Source organism: Austrofundulus limnaeus, unplaced genomic scaffold (assembly GCF_001266775.1).
Source record: "Austrofundulus limnaeus strain Quisiro unplaced genomic scaffold, Austrofundulus_limnaeus-1.0 Scaffold900, whole genome shotgun sequence".
In the NCBI taxonomy this organism is placed as follows: domain Eukaryota; kingdom Metazoa; phylum Chordata; class Actinopteri; order Cyprinodontiformes; family Rivulidae; genus Austrofundulus; species Austrofundulus limnaeus.
Window position 1 is genome coordinate 103,538 of NW_013953302.1, and position 20,482 is coordinate 124,019.

At 38.4% G+C, this 20,482-nt stretch overlaps 3 protein-coding genes across 3 annotated transcripts in view; 2 read left to right on the top strand and 1 right to left on the bottom strand.

Moving 5' to 3' along the window:
• LOC106533183 (nectin-1) overlaps positions 1-7,147 on the bottom strand; it is a 39,042-nt gene extending 31,895 nt beyond the window's left edge. Inside the window, exons 1-2 of the mRNA XM_014029423.1 lie at positions 7,130-7,147; positions 6,548-6,683 (exon numbers count right to left, since the gene is read on the bottom strand). Of these exons, the coding sequence (XP_013884877.1) occupies positions 6,548-6,677 (130 nt within the window). The 5' untranslated portion in view covers positions 6,678-6,683; positions 7,130-7,147. The remainder of the gene's footprint in view (positions 1-6,547; positions 6,684-7,129) is intronic.
• A 5,743-nt stretch (positions 7,148-12,890) lies between these two features.
• On the top strand, positions 12,891-17,690 carry LOC106533186 (gastrula zinc finger protein XlCGF57.1). Its single transcript, XM_014029427.1, has 2 exons — positions 12,891-13,192; positions 15,397-17,690. Exons 1-2 carry the CDS (start codon positions 13,138-13,140, stop codon positions 17,097-17,099), a joined length of 1,758 nt encoding a protein of 585 aa, XP_013884881.1. The 5' UTR covers positions 12,891-13,137; the 3' UTR covers positions 17,100-17,690.
• A 533-nt stretch (positions 17,691-18,223) lies between these two features.
• The window catches only part of LOC106533180 (zinc finger protein 568), a gene marked incomplete at its 3' end in the record, with an annotated part of 3,768 nt that continues 1,509 nt past the window's right edge, over positions 18,224-20,482 (top strand). Inside the window, exons 1-2 of the mRNA XM_014029419.1 lie at positions 18,224-18,496; positions 19,890-20,438. Coding sequence (XP_013884873.1) covers positions 18,436-18,496; positions 19,890-20,438 — 610 coding nt within the window. The remainder of the gene's footprint in view (positions 18,497-19,889; positions 20,439-20,482) is intronic.

Below are 20,482 nucleotides of genomic sequence, written 5' to 3' on the forward strand. Positions count from 1 at the left end.
TAGGTCATTAAAGTATGTCATGAATTACTGGCTTAAACCTAAAAGTATTAGTTCCAGCACACAACCACTTATTTTTAAAGACATGCATTCTAAAAAAGTACAATGCTTCACCCCCAACAATAAAATCTTAAAATGGCAAATATAATCCATTTTTTAACTAAATCTTTAGTGTGAATCAAACTTTGACAGGCTACCAGATGTTTAAAASAAAAGTAGTTTTTCCACACAGACTTCTCCCACCACTATTTAACAATAATACCCCTGCAGAGGAGCTGCAAGGATATTACTTTGAAATGAAGTTCAAATCAAATATTTCACCCAGAAAGATGTGAACTTGTTCCTCGTGTTTTTTTTTAATTATTTTATTCTTAACACAGTTAAATAAAAAAAATAAAAAAATAAATATGTTTATGTCCACCCCACTAAAATGTATGAACGCTTGTATGTAGGTTGCCTTTTAGGGCCCTGTCACACTATGACGTTTTAGACAACTTGTGCCACATCTGCAAATTTTGTCCAACACGCTGGCACATGCTGAGGAAGAGAGAAAAAAGCATCAATTAGCACCTTTTTTTGCTTTTCGCTTCCTCTCAGCCTATCTGCAGCTGAGAGGAAGCAGTTAGATAAGCTCATCAGGAAGGTCAGCTCTGTGCTGGGATGCCCCCTCGACACAGTGCAGGTCAGGGGCGGAGTGGGGAACTTTTCAACCCGGGAGTTTAATGGCCAAGACCGGCCCAATTTTTGTACATATAAAAAATTAGGCAAAGATGTACTAGCATGTAATATTTTTGTATTTTGTATTCACCAATCAAAACCTGCCTCTTCACACTTCATAAACAACAAAGTAAATGTTTCTGCTGTGGTGCAATAATGTGTACTCAATCACACCTATACGATGTTCACCTGCATTATAATATGTTCTGTAGCAGCTCTTTAATCTCACCAGGAGTACAGTTTGACAATCAACTAGTTTCATAGAACACAGTTCAGTTATTGTAGTACACAGATGGTGCACTACTTGTGTGTTGGTTTATTCTCTCTAGTGTTAAGCAATGAGCATCAGAAGCATTGTAATGTGTGTGGGGGATCATTAGTGTGGGGTCTGGGGGTCCTCCACCAGAAAATTTTGAAACTAGTAGATGCAGTTTCCTGCATTCTGGTGTATTTTACCAGGTTACTAAACTTACTTTTACCTACATAAAACACTTGATTAAATAAATAAATTAGAGACAGATTCTAGTTGAATCATCATGTTTTTAAACTCACTGCTGTGGCTCAGATAATGAAATTAAGGTGACAATTTATCCCAAACAATGGGGCTCATGCAAGAACCGTTCGTACACACAGATTTGTTCTTAAATTGTGCGTACGAGTGATTTAGGAGAATTTGTGGCATTCACCAATGTTTTCGTATTCTACNGTTCACACACGGGTCTGATGCAGGTCACATTTAAAATGTAATGTGAACGTTCACACAAAAAGATCGGATTTTTTCAAAAAATCGGAACTGAGCATTAAGACCTGCAGTGTGAACGTAGCCAGAGTCAGCTACAACAGGGAGTCCATGGCAGGATTTGACATCCAGGCAGCTGTCAACCACTACCTGCAGGCACCTAGGCACCTGTAAACTGCAGGTCAGTCATGTATAGTGTATTCATAAACATGTTCAGATTTTTCATTGCTGATTTTATACATTTTATTTGCATTAAAATAAAAATTCTGATTTGTACCTTGCTTTCTTGTAATTGCATTCTTATAAATGCAGTTTTATCTTATCTTATAAAGGTGGTGGGGAGAGAAAACAACAGTTTTATTATGAGGTTCTAATGACATGAGGCTCTTAATGCCTGCATAAGCCACCCAGCCAGTCGTCCCCCCCCATCCCTGTGAGATGAGAGCCAGTGCAGGCACCCTGTTCAAAAATCCTACCTAAAAGCCTGGTGGGCGTGACCTTCGATGATTGACTGACAGCTGTCAACATGTCAGGAAAGAAGTCAGAGAGCGAGACTCATAAAAAAATAATATATTTGTCAGACTGAGTTTTAAAATATAAAAAAGATTTAGCAAGGACCAAAACAAAACTGGCAGATATTTTTAAACCAGCCATCAGAAAATATGACCCACAGAAAAAGTCTCACGCTCCACCTGAAAACAGAGACCCGATATGCTGCACCAACAAGATCGTTCAACAGCTGCGTGTGATCTGGCACAAATAGGGTGAAACACAGCTGCCGCAGAGCGCCTGAAGCCTAAAGTGTCACGTTTAAATGTGATTATAAATATCTGAAATTTTAAATTCAATACAGGATTATCCATCCATCCATCCATCCATCCATCCATCCATCCATCCATCCATCCATTTTTGATACCCGCTTCTTCCTTTCAGGATCACTGGTGCCCATATCCAGCAGTCACAATGCGAGGGGCGGGGTACACCCTGGACAGGTCATAAGTCCATCACAGAGACAAACAGAAACAAATGAGACAAACAACCATTCCGTCTCTCTCACTCACACCTAGGGCCGGTCATGTTTTTGGTCTGTGGGAAGAAGCCGGAGTGCCCAGAAAGAACCCACATGTGCACAGAGAGAACATGCAAACTCTACCCAGAAAGGTCTCCAGGCTGGGATTTGATCCCGGCAACCTTCTTGCTGAGAGGCATCAGCTCTACCAACTGAACCAATACAGGATTACAAGATTTGTTTAAAACCAATACAGGATTACAAGATTTGTTTAAAACCTTGTTTAAAACAAGATTTTAAAGAAGGTACTGGTGAATTATGTTAAACTTTTTTGTATTTAAAACCAGGCTGGGGGAAACCCTGACGTTATAGCAGATCCTTCTTCCCAGCAGCTGTCAGACTTTACATCCAGCACCACACCCGTGGGTGTTGTGCGATTTTTGGGTGTGGTGCTATATATATCCTTTTTTCAAGTTTCTCCAGTGAAGTTATTGTGTAATTTAAAGGCATTGAAACACCTGGTTAAATCTATATGGTTCTAATTTATCTGAGATGCATAAATGCCTGATGGTAATCCAATAAGGTAAATGCCTCAGTGACTCTAATGGTGCGTTCACACCAAACGCGATTTCAGCGTCAGGAGCAGCAGGTTTACATACAAAGTCTATGGTGGACGTGCTTCAAGCAACGTCGGGAAGTGCTGCGGCGCCTCAAGCGCGATTAGAGCAGCGCGATTTGAATGATTTGAACGATCTGAGCGTTCGACGCGCTGAGGCGCAAAGTTGAAAGCTGAAGTTAGAAAATCTGAACTTTTGCAGCTCGACGCGCCGCGTCAACCAATCAGAGAGACTCCACTGTGTGACGTAGCGACATATTTCCCGACGGGACAGTTTACTGAATGATGTCCACTAACCTGAAACAGACGGAGCGGAGCTCTTTAGCTGAAATTGTGCCTGCAGTCGTGTCCTGGTCCGCAGCAATGCGTGGCAGCGACTCATCAGACTGGAAAAATAGTCCTGAAAGCGAGCTGTGAGCCTCTACTCTGAATTATCTGGTGAATTAATTATCTGATGAGCGTGACATGCTCTTGCTCTCTGTAAATAAAGCAAAGCCACTTCCTCGTCCGACATTAAACAGAGCCCGACAGAGGAGGGAGGGGCGGGGCGGCTGTCGCCGTGCAGCGCAGCTGTCCTGCGTCTGACCTCAAAGTGCACAAGCTTCAAACTTCAGCGTTGGCTGCGATTTTGAAGCTGAAATCGCGTTCGGTGTGAACGCAGCATTAGTGCTACACCAGCATGAAGAAAATACTCAATAATAGGGCTGCCACGATTAGTCGATGACTAATCGATTATTGAAATAATCGATGACTAATTTAATAATCGATTAATCGTTTTCTTTTTTTGTTGTTCTTTACTTTGTTTTTCTCTCCAAACTGCTTTGACACCTTCCACTGCCACATCTGCCTTTCTGTCCTTGACACACATGCACAGTAGTGGTAACTGGGGTAGGCCGTGGACGTCACAAGACATTATACAGACAGGCTCTGGTATCATGGCTACCTCACAACAGAGCTCCAAAGTGTGGGATCATTTTAAGAAAATGAAAGAGAAACCTGTGCAATATCTGCAGAGCAGAACTTGTCTTCCACAGCAATTATTTTTAGTTAGCATATAGCTAAAATCTAACGATGGTTATATAATAGCAGCTGCATTCTGACACGATAAGCTGTATGTTTTATATTTAATGAACATATGATCTGATTAGTCGACTAATCGAAAAAATAATCGGTGATTAATCGATTATAAAAATAATCGTTTGTGGCAGCCCTACTCAATAACAATAACAACAACAAATGTAATGGAGCACAATGTGTACACATGACGCCCCCTTAGTATTTACGTCTGCCCCCTGGAGTATGCATTCCTAGCGCCCTGCTTTACACAATGGACTTCATTCATTCATTCCTACTGTACAACAGATACACTGTGTATTTCTATTCACGGGAAAATCTGCAACAATATGATTTTACTCAAAACAATAGTGATGTTCAACAATCCTAAAGACTCGGGTGTAATTCTAGTCAGTGAGGAGCATTATCCTGTAAAAACCTGTTTTAGAGGTTGCTCTGCTCCAACACAGCTGAAGCACCAGAACAAAAGGGGGGAAAAAACTTGGAAAAAAAATGCAAWCCTATGGAGGTGGCTCAGTTGGTAGAGCTGATGCCTCTCACCAAGAAGGTCACCGGTTCAAATCCCTGTCCGGGGACCTTTCTGGGTACCGTTTGCATGTTCTCTCCGTGCACAACAAACATTACAGGTATCTGCGCCACACGAAACAGAACAGCACGGTGTGCAGCGCACCAGCACGTTCAGACGAAATTACCACGTAGCCTATTTTATTTTAACGACAAGCATCGATATCACAGGGATGCAGCTACGGTTTGTTCGACTGCTGTTTCAGCAGCGGCGACAGGAAAATAAATTCAGCTGAACTCGAAGAAGAGGAGTGAGGAAAAAAAAAAAACGTTACGCATGCCACCTTACCTCGAGCATCTCTGCTCAACACGAGAGCCGACATGAAGAAAAGCAACATGTGTAACATCTGAAATCATGAGGTGAACATACGATTAATAACGCGCTTCTGTTTATCCTCGAGCTAGTAACTCGTGTGGGACGGCTTCTCGCTCAGCACAGTGCTGACCTCACCTAGTGGCAGTGCTGCCAAGTCCTGAGCGACAAAAGTGCCTATTGGCTGTTGTAAAGCTCGCCAGAAGTCGCTGAGATGACGTCATCACCTAATTTTCATAGTTGGATGTTTGTCAATAATAGTAATCTAAGTTATTTATTTATTTATTTGGTTTGTTTTGTTTTTATACAGTATTAAATAAAACAACGTTTCATTAAGGTCTTAAAAAGAAAATACAGTCAAGATTTTCATAATGCACATATGGCCTCCCATACTGTTTTGCATGTCCCCACATGTGCGCACTCCACCTTTCAGCATGCACTTACAAGCAAAAAGCCTTGTTACACGTATGAAGGACATTCTCTCGGGTGTTGTTTCACATTGTTTGACTGCAGCTGTGTTAGAAGAGCTTCTAATTTTAGCATTCTGAATGTTGGCAGTTCAATGTTTAGATGGCAAGAGCTAAGCTTTTCACAACCAACCAACCACAACAGAACAAGTATGTTCACAGAGTGGACAGACAGTCTGAAACTTTGCTCTGAAAGGCAGCAGACAATATGCATCAGAAACTCCCATAAATAGGTAATAAAACCTATTAAACATTGTAAAAAAAACTTATTGGACAGCTTTCGGAGATTTGAAGTTAGACACTTTGTTCTGAACAGACAGATAAAGGTAGAGAATAGAGCTACTCATTGCAAAGCCAAGAAAACCAAACAAACAATAAGGTAAAATAAAAGCACAATGCACACAATCTTCTCATACTGATGGTAATGTAAGTTAAAAGTTTTTTCAGCAAAGTTCATGAGCAATGCCAACTATGTGTGTTTTTCTATAAAAGCATTCAAAGTGACTAAAAATAGGCCAAATGTTAAACTGGCCGACAGTGAATTCAGCTGAGTGCTGTTTACTTTGAGTGTGTGCTCCAAAGTAAGACTCTTTCAGATGGTATGGTTGGATATCATTCAGGATAAACTTTTTTATGTTAGATTTTTAAAATAAACTGGTCTTTAATTTTAATTACACTCAGACCTAACAATTTGTACGCTTGTKCTCTTCAGGTATTGGGCGAGTACAGGCCTGTTTACAATGAAGCAAAGTCATATAGCTCTGAATAGCAGGAATAAAAAAAACAAAGTTAATAGGAACTGACTACAAATTTGATTTGTATCAGACCTTTTTTTCTGTTTCTGTGAGAAGAGCTGTTCATCTCCTGGGTTGTTCTGTACTCCGGTTTCCTCCCACTGACCAATAGGTTTTATTGTAAATTGTCTTTAGGTTTATACCATGTGTTTAGTGGCTCTGTGATGAACTAACCTTCCTTCTAAGATGTAATAGGGTTTATATTGTTAAGACCAAGCTTTTTGTTTTTTGTCTTTCAGCTCCTCTCTTCTACTCACATAAAGCTTTGTTTTGCAACAGATGCTCTTCCAGACCCAGGGCTGTGGCTTTCTGGTCTGCTTTGATCTCTGGGGAGTACTCGTCCAGTGGTAACAAAAGCCCTGCTAGTGAAGGATCTGGGACTGGCATTTTATCCTGAGAAAAACATAAGTCATCCAACAATAATAAAGTATGTTTTAGCCTATGACTGGTTTCTTCTACCAGTAAAAGTGAAACGGTTGTGGGAAGTAAATCATTTTCTGGGTCATGTTTTTACAGGTGCTTTGTCTCCCCTAGCACGACTCACTGTTTGTGACCACTGAGGCTGAACCTTGATAAAAAAAAAAACAACATAAAACAGTTTTTTGTGAGAGATTGCAGAGTCTTTTACAGTCAGGTCTATAATAACTGGAACCTTGATACGATTCTTATCAATTTGGCTGTAACCTCCATCACAATGGATTTGAAATGAAACTGTCATGGTCTGTCTGTATGGGTGTTTTATTATTATTATTATTATTTGGTTTCTCTTCTGGTTTTCTGTCCTGTATTTCTGTTTTCTTCCTCCTGCCTGTCTTTGCCCCAGCCCCGCCCATTCTCACCTGCTCCTCATGTTTCTCTCCCAGGTGTTTCTTGTTTTAGCTCATTAGTTCTTTATATTCTGTCTTGTGTCCTCAGTCTGTGTCAGAGCTTTGTTGTTCCTGTTCATGTCATTGTCTCAAGCCAAACCAAGCCTATGTAGCTTGTTTGCTGCCACGCCAGCTTTTTGATTTTGTTTAATAAAGCCCTTTGCACCTTTTTTTTTTTGCCAAAATCATTTCAGTTCTGCATTTGGGGTTCTAACCAACCAAGCCCTTCATAACAGAAACAAGACGTGTTTTGACTGCAGACTTCCTGCTTTAATTTGAATGTATTTACATTCAAATCAGGTCAATGATGTATGAATTACAGCAGTTTGTAAATTTGTGCCTCCCACTTTTTTAAGGGATGAAAAGTAACGGGACAACTGGCTGCTTTGCTGTTCCATGCACCCAAGGTGTGTGTTATTCCCTCATTACCCCATTTGCAAGAAGCAGATAAAAGGTAACGAGTTCCTTGGAGGTGAGGAATGTGCATTTGGAATGTGTTTCTGTCAACTCTCCGGTCCAAGGAACTATCACTCAGTGAAGCAAGTTGTTCAACTGCTTGGAACAGTGAAAAGGATGCTCCAGTGAGCTCAGCAGCACTAACAGGTCCACAGGATCATAGAAACAACTGTGGTGAACAGAAGTGTCAAGTAACAAAGTACAAATACTTTGTTACTTTACTTAAGTAGAAATTTTGGTTATTCATACTTCAGTGGAGTAATTATTTTTCAGCCTGCTTTTTACTTCTACTCCTTTTTTAATTCAATTTTCTGTATTTCTACTCCTTACTTTTTAAAAAGGCAAAAATTATTTCATTTCTGTTTAACGTTGACTTGTTTTTATTCTATATTTTCATTATACTCATTATTGGGGTGTGTGTGTGTGTGTGTGGGGGGGGGGGGGGCATATTCTATACTAGCAGTGGTTCCCAAACTTGACCCACAAAATACCAGTATTACCTGTGCCCCCAGCTGTTATCAGCTGATATACATTGTTTTTATGTCAAATAAACAAGAGCATAGTAACATTATTTATTACGCTATTTTTGTCCATTTTAAGTGCACTAATATTATTGTGTGAAAACAATGGGGAAAAATGTTCTTGTCATTTTTTTGTGTAATTAATTCAAAAAGTATTTTCAGGAGCCCACCTTGATGTTTCAGGACCCCACTGTGGGTCGTGACCCCAACTTTGGGAACCACTGGGCTAAAGAACCCTGTGGCACAGCCTTAATGGCTTTTTTAAAGTGTTCACTACTTTTACACTTTAAGTAGTTTTAAAACCATTACTTTTATACTTTTACTTGAGTAAAAGGCTTGAGTTATTACTTCTACTTCCAAAAAAAGTATTTTTAAACCCTAGTATCTCTACTTCTACTTAAGTAATGATTGTGAATACTTTTGACACCTCTGGTGGTGGATGAGCGTAGAATTGTTTTGTACAGTAGTGTCCCAAGGTGGGGTGTTTTCTCGGGTTTGTCTCAGGAATGCCACATATGTGTGTCTCATCAGCCACTCAGCTTCCTAGTTTCACACACATCACCATTTTAGGACAAAGTCTGAGGTGCACCGTGATTTATGTACATCTGTTGCTTAAAGACCTCTGTACACCCCCACCTCGGGGCCTTTCTTTCTCCGACTTTCGTACTGGAGAAATCATTTGGCTGAAGGCCACAATTTGATCTTAGGCTGTATTTTTGATCTGCAGTAATAAAGTTGCTTGCTGTTCAAACCAGCCTGAATCCAGAGTCATTCTTTATCCGAGATCATCGGCAGTTCACTTTTGGACCAGAAGAAGTGAGTTTTCACCTCAGTTTCCTTAGCAAACACTGATGGGCAAAATAAAACTTGGTTTGAAAAGCGTTCATTACTTAGAGCTTTTCAAAACAATCTTTGACTTCATAGACAAAGAACTTGTATCAGTGTGATGGGAAGAGAAAAGTATGGAGAAGGAAGGAAATGCTCATGATCCAAAACATGCCACCTCATTGAATCATCACAGTGCTGGTAGCATCATGCTCTGGACATGTTTGGCTGTCAATGGAACTGGTTATCTTGTATTTATTGGTGAATGTGACTGTGATATGTGTGATGATGTGTTTATCTGCTCACATTCAGCCAAATGCTTCAGAACTCAKTGAACAGAGCTTCACAGTGCATGGACAATGACCCTATGCTGACAAAGCAACCAGAGTTTTGTGTGGAAAAAAAAAAAGCAATGTTTTGCAATGGCCAAGTCAATCACCTGACCTAAATCAGACTGAATATTTCATATTCTGAAGACAAAAATGAAGGGAAAATTCTCCAAGATCAACCAGGAAGTGAAGACAGTAGCAGTAGAGGCCTAACAGATCTGCAACTAAATATTAATAAGTGAAATTTTGATTTATGATTGTTAATTTGTCTCATTACTTTTGGTGTCTTAAAAAGTGAGAGGCACATCCACAAACTGTTGTAATTTGCAGGCTTCACTGTTCACCTGATATGGATGTAAATGCTTTCAATTTTAAGCTGTTGCAAATTTTCTGTGATTTTAGCTGTTCTATATTTATAAAAACTGTTGGTTTAGTTTTTCTCTCTCTTTTTTAACTGTCATATTTCTTCAAGCTTTGTTTGGTGCTTGAACTTCGGACAAGTTTATAATAAAAAATCCTGTTTTATGTTTAAAAAATCACTTAGACTCATACAATGACAGCATTGATACAGACTGAGCTCACACAGTCCTATGAAAAAAAGATCGCCCATCAGTGCAAAATCTGAATAAATGTTTAACTTTTTCTAAGCTGAGCCAAGTTTTGAAAACCAGAGCAACCATCCTTGATCAATCATGGCTGCAGATTAAGTGTATTGGACACATTGATTCTGGGCCTGGCTTCACTTGCTAAGTCACAAACTAAATACATGTGGAGACTATGTCACCCTTGTTCTCCTTCTGACTTCCAGATCAATTCTGAACTTTGTCACTAGTCATGTGGTGAATTGTTTTTCCTGCTCACAGATGAAGTTCCAGATTGGACAAAGGGTATGTCTCATTTCGTAATGGTGTTTTATTAAAACAGTTTTGAGAGACAAATGGGAGTGAAAATACAAATACTATGTGCTGCAGATACAGATTAGATTTTTTTTTCTCTGAAAGTATTCCATTTGAATCCAGTAACAAATTACGGTCTGGATAAGACTTGGTTTAGGTCAAGATCAGACTGATGTCTGCCATTTTGGTGACCAGAACTCTGCAACATGCATCTACACTGTCACCTTAAGTCAAACACAATAAAAAACTCAAATCAAATCTGTAACTTGATGAAGACAGTTTGTTTAATCTGTCCGCATTTATTCAGTCATTTATCAAACTCATCTGCAGCATCTACACAAAGACAATTGAGTAGAAAAGATTTGAGCTTAGATTTAAAAGTCCTTTTATAATGTATTGACTGTATATGCTTCAGTTCATTCCATGCTTTAGCTCCAATGGAACTGAAGGTCTGTTCAAAAGATTTTACAAAAGGGATTACTGAAGAATGTGAGCTTAATCAGGTGTCATGGTGGCTTTTGTTTACCATAACAAAGGCTGCTAGATAGGAGTGGCCTTGACCAAACAGTTTTCTGTACATGTTATGTTTCAGTTGTTTAACCCAGAGGTTGACTAGAAGCAGCTGGACTTGTTCAAAATCAGATGTGTATAAGGTGTGGCATTCAGAAGATACCAAAGTGTTTTACACAGATGTCTGCAGTCTATTTTTGAGTTTTGGGAAGGCTAAAATGGTACCAGGGAGTCAAGCTGCTGGTCAGATGAACATTGACAGGAATAACAACTGTAATCCATTGTGGATTATCCCAAACTGTTGCTCTGAAGGTGAATGTGCTCCACACGGGCCTGCAAGCATAAACCCTCCCTTCTGCACCTGGGGCCTCGCTGAGGGAAGAGTTGCTATAATTTCAGAAAGTAGCCAATTCCAAAATCCTGGAGTCAGATTTAGGAAATAACAGGGTCTGCACAAAAGAAATATGGATGCTTGAAGGGAGAGAAATTTTCAACGTGTCCTTGTTTGCTAAGGAATGATTTTCTTTTCTTTTTCTTTTCTTTTTTTTTGATTAAAAGAAAGGAGTCTCAAACAGTATGCATCATATGAAGTGATGTACACATAAACATGAGAAACATATGTATTATCTGGTTTATGCAAAAGTACACGAGTTTATAAATACTCACACTAGACATTACACTCAGTCTCTCAGACCTTTAAACAATGTGCTTGATAAGGCTTGAGAACAGGATGGACCCAAATGCAGACAGGCAGGCAGGCTCAAATTAAAAATAAATATTTATTAAAGTAAAAGGCCGACGTGGCAGCAAAAACAAAAACTTACAGGCACAGGGGGAAACTCGGAGGAGAGACAGGGAGGAGACCCAGGGAAACCTTGCAATGATCTGACGAGGGTTAAGAGAGAATGAGCCAGTATATGTAGTCAGAGGATAAGTGTGATAATTAAAAGTGCAGACAGGTGGGAAGGAAATAATCTAGACAGAGAGAGCGCTGAGAACTGAGGTGAAGAACTAATGACACGAAGAGGCCACAAGAGGGAGACAGAAGACAAGACACAGACCAGAGATCCTCACTGTGCTGTTCACACACCTTTCCCATACAAGTAATTCAATTCAATTCAATTCAATTCAGTTCAATTCAGTTCTTTATATAGCACCAAGTCACAACAAATGTCATCTCATGGCACTGTACAAAAATCAATCAATCAATCAATCAATCAATCAATCAATCAATCAATCAATCAATCAATCAATCAATCAATCAATCAAATGTGCTATTTGAAAGGTTTACACTGTGTTATATGTCTGTATTTGTGCTTTATATAGCATTTATTTGCCATCCATCCATCCATTTTCTGTACACGCTTCTTCCTTTCAGGGTCGTGTGGATCACTGGTGCCCATATCCAGCAGTCACAGTGCGAGGGGCGGGGTACACCCTGGACAGGTCGCAAGTCCATCACAGGGCCACACATAGAGACAAACGAGACAAACAAACCATTCACTCTCACCTAGGGACAATTTAGAGTTATCAATTAACCTAACAGTCATGTTTTTGGTCTGTGGGAGGAAGCTGGAGTACCCGAAGAGAACCCACAAATGCACGGAGAGAACATGCAAACTCCACCCGGAAAGATCCCCAGGCCGGGATTTGAACTGGCGACCTTCTTGCTGAGAGGCATCAGCTCTACCAACTGAGCCACGTATTTATTAACCATAATAATAATTTTATTGCCAGTCAGAGAAAAACATAAAAAAGGGTTGAACTGATGAAAAACTACAAAAAACACAGCTTCTGAACATAATTATTAACAGCCTGTCCTGAAAATTACCACTTTCTACCACTATTTAATTAGTTTTAAATTGTATTTTCACTGTTAAATTTGTATTTGCCTGCTATTCACTTCTCTGTTGTACAAAATTTGTTTATGTTAGATAATATACCTTTTCTGTTTTCTAAAGTTTTATAAATTAATGCTGCTTCCATTTTTGGGTGGGTAGACTTGTCTGAACTTTCATATGATTGCAAAGAGTAAAATAGTTTTTTTTTGTGAAATATTAAGATTTGTTTGATAATAATTCTGCTATTTTTTATTTTTTGTTAGTATTTTGTTTTTGTTTGCTAAGTGTAATTCTTAGTCTGCTTTTAATCCTTCAAACCTGCGGCTCCCAGGCGTTCTTCAATGAGTTTAGTATGGCTGTTTCCCGTGCCAAGATGGCGGACCTGTAGACGTGTCGCCACCAAGACTTCGCAAGTCGCACTGCGTCCTGTTTGTCCTGTTCTGTTATTTTAGGCTCAGCAATAAATTGTTAGCGGATATTTTTGTGGGCCAACATCTAACAAAGACACTAGGAATGTGTAACAGCACCCGGATGTAGCAGTAAATAAATATTTTTAAGAAATCGCCGCAGATTATAAACAGGAAGTGAAGAGAAGAGAGGAAAATGAGCGACAGGACAGTCGCTTGCTTCGACCCTAGCTRTCAACTGCACATAGTAGGTTGGTATGTTTTGATTCTTCCTGTCAAGTGTTTGATGTCAGTTTCGATGGTGAGTTTTCAGTCKGCTAAAGGATTTCGCCTTTCAACTTAAACGTGTCGCACAAACGCTGCTTCTGTTTGTAGCTTATGCTAACCAATAAACAATATTGTTGTGCATTTTATTATGCAAGCGTGAACTTATTTTGTTTACTTTATTCAGTGAACATCTAGCCTGAATTACCACACACATGCAAAGTACAATAAAATAACAACAGTGGTGACAAGCAGCTGAATTCACTTAGCATTACATAAAAACAGACTGAATAAATGATTTTACTAATAATTACTTGTTGAAGCAGGAGTGTTTTTATCTTGAGACTGATCCAACAAACACTTAAACAAGATTTAGTACTATATAATAACAGTATTGGCAGGGTTTTAATGTATTTGAGTAATAAACAATTTTTCATAAGTTGAATTAATTATTTTTAGTGTTACTGGTCTCTTTCTGCATTTATTATAAGATAACAAATAGAATTAAAAAAATCAAGGATCTCCAGTAGAAATATGTTTAAATACTGAAACATCAGATAGCTCATTCACAAACATTGCAGCCCTAAAAGAAAATCTAGTCACCTGTCGTGCTTAGACATTTTCAGTATAAAATATATCTCAAAAACACATGAAAGTTGGTGGTTAGACGTATAGAGTGGATGTTAACAGACTACACACCCTTGTTAAAATTCAAGAGTTTTATTGTTTTTAAAAATGAAGCCACTGTTAATCATGTCAAGACATTTTTCACATTTTCTTTGACATTGATGAAGAAGCACAGATAAGAGAAACATTAATAAACAACAACAACAACAACAACACACAAGCACTGTGTTGAACACAACTAATCAGAGAGTGATAGCGAGATGTGCTAGCCATCCTTTTGTGTTTTATGTGTTTGCTTTACCAATTCATGAGTGCTTCTTCTCTGGGGAAAAAAGAAGTTTTAAGGGAAAAAATCTATATATGTAAATTACACTACAATAGTAAACAAAGTAAAAATTAATTTGTCATTTGTAATAAATATCAAGTCACAAGCAAAGAGGGACCATTCCATTGCATTTTTATTTATTTATCTAGTGTACCATAATTTGATAATTTCACCTACAAACAATATGTGTTCAAAGCACCACAATGACAGTTTGCTGTCAGACAGAAACATCATTATTAAACATATGTCAAGCAGATCATTTCATAAAGTAGTTTCAAGCTGCTCTTTCTGCATTTGGCCACAAGATGTCGCCAAAGAGAACTGTGTTAAAAAGATTCAAATAATGGTCTTATTTTTAGACAAACCTCGGCTTCAGGAAAGCTTCATTTGACATGTAACACATGAGTACAACACAACAACACAAAACAATAAGTTGCATCCGTTGCTGCAGAGAAAAACATGTATATAAAAAGTCATAACAGAAGTATGTAGCTTAAGATTTAATTACTGCCTTCATTATTCTAGAGCAGTGTTTCGCAAAGTTGGGGTCGGGACCCAAAGTGGGGTCCCGAAACATCAAGGTGGGGTCCTGAAAAGATTTTCTGAATTAATTACATTTTTGCCTTAGTTGTCAAAAGGAGTGAGGTTAGTGTATTTAAAATGGATAAATGTAGTATAAAAATATTGTTACTATGCCCATGTTTTGCTGACCTGATATAAATGTTTATCATCCAAAAATAGTTGGGGCACAGGTCTCTGCTTCTGTTATTTTGTGGGTCAAAAGCTGAAAAGTTTGGGAACCACTGCACTTTGGTTCCCAAAGTTGGGCTTGGGACCCAATTATGGGTCATGAAGCACCTTGAATAATCTCCAGAAATCAATTTAAAGGGTAATAAAATAATTGCTGATGTAATATTTTCCCTATAACTATTACAGAAACACAAAATAAGTATAAATAACTATTTATATTTGTGTACAAGCTGTTTAGATTGTCAAAAACCCTGTTTTTTTTTTAGGTTTATTAACAAAGTTTGTGTACTCAGACCAGTAATATTTGGGGTCACAAGTTTTTGCCATGGATATTTTGTGGGTCAGAAGATAAAAAGTTTGGGAACCACTGTTCTAGAGAATACACCTGCCATCAATTAATGTGACCTTGATCAGCCTCGAAAGACTTTCAGCTGTCGTAGCAATGTGTGAATCTAAAGATAAACCCACCATAATGTTCTTGTGTTTCAGTGGTCCCTGAAGATGCTCAGCAGTTGGTGGTGAATAAAGAAAAAGCTGGTGAACAACAGGGTTCTGATGTAGAACAGCAGGACCCAGAGCCTCTCAAAATAAAGGAGGAAGAAGAGGAATTGTGGACCACTCAGGGAGAGCAGCTCAATGTGAAGAATGAGACCAATGCCACGGGGTTTCCTTTCACTCCAGTTTCTGTAAAGAGTGAGGGTGACGAAGAGGAACCCCTGCTCTCTCATCTTCACCGGCACCAAGTTGACGACCAAGATTTTCCAACCRTCAGCTCAGACAATCAAATAGAAGCAGCTAATGGAGGAGAGGACTGTGGAGGACCGGGAATTACCTGGGATCCAGATCTGAAGATTTATGAAAACAAGTCCAACTCTTCATGGTCTGAAGGCAGTGAGGAAGAGGGAGAGGATGAGGATGGGGACAATCCAGAATCTCAGCTGGAGCACTTGTCAGGCCCTGAATCCACTTCTGAAAACCCTGACAAAGACTGGAAGGAGAACGGGACTTCTGAGTCGGGTGTAAACACTTTTATCTGCACTGAGTGTGGTGAACCATTTCCCTACAGCCAATCTCTGCAGAGACACATGACCTGTCAGTCACAAGTAAATTCTTCAAGTTGTTTGGTTACTGAGAAACATTTTAGAGCTAAGCAAAATGTAGACTCATCTAGAAAAATCCTGAAGTCATGTATCTGTGATGACTGTGGTGAAAGCTWTACCAGAGAACGAAATCTATACAAACACACATTGGTCCACACTGAACAGAATTTGTTTGATTGCGACATTTGTGGACACAGATTTAACCTAAAACAAGATTTTAACACGCACATGAAAAGCCACACAGGGCAGAAATCCTTTGGTTGTGATTTTTGTGGACAAAAATTTCTTAAGAAGTCAAATCTAAACATACACATAAAAGTCCACACTGCACAGAAACCATATGGTTGTGATCTTTGTGGACAAAGATTTAGTCAAAAGTCTAATTTAAACACACACATAAGAGTCCACACAGCACAGAAGCCATTTGGCTGTAATCTATGTGAACAACGGTTTAGTCAGAAGTCAAATTTAAACACACACATGAGAGTTCACACGGGACAAAAGCAGTTTAGTTGTGATGTTTGTGGACGAAGATTTAGTCAGAAATCAAATTTAAACACACACATGAGAGTTCACACGGGACAGAAGCAGTTTGGTTGTGACGTCTGTGATCGAAGATTTAGTCAGAAGTCAAATTTAAACACACACATGAGAGTCCACACGGGACAGAAGCAGTTTGGTTGTGATGTTTGTGGACAAAAATTTAGTCAAAAGTCCAATTTAAACATTCACATCAAAATCCACACGGGGCAGAAACCTTTCAGTTGCGATATCTGTGAGCACAATTTTAGCCGAAAGCAAGATTTAAACACGCACATGATGAGTCACACTGGCCAGAAACCATTCAGTTGTGACTTCTGTGGAAAAAGATTCAGCCGAAAGACGTATTTAAACGCCCACGTAAGAATCCACACGGGACAAAAGCCGTATGTTTGTGACATTTGCGAACAAAGGTTTACCCAAAAGTCACTTTTAAACAGACATAAGAAAACCCACACTGGGGAGAAACCTTTTAGTTGCAATGTTTGTGGACAGAAATTTTGTAGAAAGGCAAGCTTAAACACACATATGAAAGTCCACACGACAACATAACCAGTTAGTTGTGATATTTGTGGACAAAGATTTAGCAGAAAGATCAATTTAAAGATGCACATGAGAATCCACACAATACCAGAAATAATCTGTGGTCTATAAATAAATATTTAACAACTCAAATAGTTTGGAAGCTGAGTGTGGACGACAACACCACTACTAATCAGTAAATAAAATGGCTTGATCAAAACCTTAATGTAATACTTGTGATCAGCTCCGGACATCCTATGTAGTAGTTTTTACTTACAATATATCTGCATGCATGTCTGCTTTTTCTGGAATTCCCAATTTAATCTTAAAAACATGTATCAAAATACTCTTCATACCTCTAAAAATATCACTAAGAGTTCCAGGCATGATCCCTACTTTAATATGAATTGAGAGGGTGCTGTGCTGCTGCAGCTAAATATTACATGTTGCAAAGATTTAAAATGTTAAAAAATAAATAAAATTGGATTAAAACATTTCTTTGTTTAAGAAACCGCAATCTGTTGTCTTAGACATTTCAATGTGCAAAAAAGTATTTTAGTTTAGTCTATTCTAACTTTTTTAATGAGAGAACATTTTTTTCATTCATTAGCACTTTTATTTTGAAAACTAATAGTTGCAAAATAAAAGTAGAAATGTATAAGTGAAAACACAAATTAAAAGGACAGCTAATTTTTAATGTGTGACGTTTTAATATATTCTAGTTTATAAATAAACTCATTTTACATGTATATACTTTATTTCTATTTTCAAAATGTCTAAAAATGTCTATGTTTTTGCAGGAGAAAGTCAAATACAAGGTTTATAAATATGATACTTCAGCATGTGTTTCTGGATGCAGCTTTCACCTGAATCAAATTTTTTTTTATAAAAGTTATAATAAAAATCTTGTCATGTTACTGAAAAGTGTTCAGTTGTGTTTTACAAAAGATGGCTCTACAAGGAGAGGTGTTTAAGCCATTTTTTACTTTATTTTTTTTACTGACAAGCTGTTCATGTCTTATATTTTTGACATTGACATAATGAAGCAGCCACTTTGGTTGAACTGAATGGGCGTGTGTAGCTCCTTCCAACATGGCGGAACTGGTGACGTCTTTCTGCTGCGCCTACTGACCGTCATGGCTCCGTTAGTGTGGGGTGGGCGTTTTTTTTTTTTTCGCTGTCGGGATTAGGTTCAGCTTTAACGGACTCACTCACTGTTAAGGAATAATGCGAATTGTTGAAACCTACCAGAGGTTGGAAAAAGCAGGTCAAACAATGACTGGATGCATCGGTGGACGAAACATTGTGGGTTTTTGTAAGAACAGCCGCAGATGTTATGAATAGAAAGTGTCGCGTTTAGAAGAAAATGAGCGACAGAATACTCCTAAATGCTAGTTTCAACCCCAACTATCAACTGCATATAGTAGGTTGGTATATATTTATATTTTATGTAAAGTGGGGTAGCGCTATTTGTAGTTTAATTACAGTTTTCAGGCCTGCTAACAGATTTAGCTAAAGACTTATAGGCATTAGCTGTTTGTAGCATATATTGCTAACCTTTGAAACGAGGGTCAGTCTAAAAATAGTGTTAGTGCCACATCAGCTGTTTACTAATGCCTACATTTACTATACAATTAAAGGCATTAGCATCTAGATTGATAACTCATTCATAAACAGTCTGATTTTCGTGTATTAAATGTATTTATGTGGACTGATGTTATCATTTACTTCAGCATTTTTAGCTGTTTCCAGTTTAGTCTGTTTGAAGCTAGAAGAGCAAAATACACAACAACAGACATGGCAAGCTGACTCTACTATGCTTGACACAGTAATGATGATGCGTTGATGCAGATGTGTTATTATGACATTGATATTGGTGTCTGATAAATCCAAACTATACTTAAATAAGGTGTATAATTATAATAGTATCATGTTGGGGGATAATCTGAAAAATAAAGGTGTTTTTATTGCATGCATTTTTGTTTCTTAACTGATCAGATGTTATTGTATCTTTCTAAATAGACAAGTTTATCTTTGTGCCATTTGCTTTGATTCTGCCGATATGATTGAATATTACAAGATGTCAAATTGATAATTGATACAGATAAGAGCCTTTGGTCAAAATCTCTAAAAATATGTAAAGACTTTTATAAAACTGTGAAATACATAGTATAGTTGGCTCATTAAAGGCATCCAACATTAATGGGAAATCCCTAAGCTCATAATCTTTGCAGGGACACTAAAACTTATTTACCCTGGTTATATTTCTTTATTCTAACTAGAAGTCTAATGGTTAGGTCTGGAGTTCTTTGGAGAATTAACATGTTTTTTTTAAAGAAATCAGTGTGGAAAAACAAGGACTTTCAGTATGAWAGGTATTTTGGATGTTGTTGTTCCAATGTCATTTAAATCTAACCCGAAGTGGTAGAAAATACCCAACAAATTCCACCATGTTATCATTTATTAAACAAAAATGAAGCTTAAATGGAAAGTCAAAGTCAGATATCTCGTCCAATCTGCTTAATGTACAGGACATACACAGGACTGAAGTTAATTTGTAAAGATGTTACATGTTGTGTGTGCACAAAGATCCCCAGTATTAGTATCAGAGTTACAGTGACATAGGCAACAATGTAAGCAATGGAAACTGTGTTTAAAAAAGAATACAGCAGATTCCTAAGACTTTAAGAGAAATATAGCATCCGTTTTTATAGTGTTCTTATAAATAAAACTTTAGAACTGAATTAAGATGTTTTTTTCCACCCATCACTGCTTGTGTAAATCTAAACCTAACCCCTCCATAATGTTGATGTGTTTTAGTGGTCCCTGAAGATGCTCAGCAGTTGGTGACAGTTAAAGAAGAAGCCCCTGAAGAACAGAGCTCTGATGTGGACCAGCAGGACTCAGAGCCCCCCAACATAAAGAAGGAAGAGGAGGAAGCGTGGACCACTCAGGAGGGAGATCGGCTCGATGTGAAGAATGAGACTGATGCCACCAGGTTTCCTTTGACTTCAGTTTCTGTAAAGACTGAGGATGATGAAGAGAAACAGCTGCTCTCACGGTTTCACCAGCATCAAATGGAAGATTTTCCAGCCAGCAGCTCCGATGATCAGATGGAAGCAGTAACTGGTGGAGAGGACTGTGAGGGTGTGGAAATAGTCTGGAATCCTGATCTAAAGACTTATGATGACAATTGTAACTCGTCAGAGCCTGACGTCAGTGAGGATGCTGAAGAGGATGATGATGATGATGATACCAGTACAGACTCTCAGCAGAAAGACTTCTCAAAATCTGAAGATTGGGACAAAGACTGGAAGGAAAGCAGGTCTTTTGAGTCGAGTGTAAACGCATTTATCTGCCCTGAGTGTGGTGAGCAATTTCCCCACAACCAGTCTCTTCAGCGACACATGAGC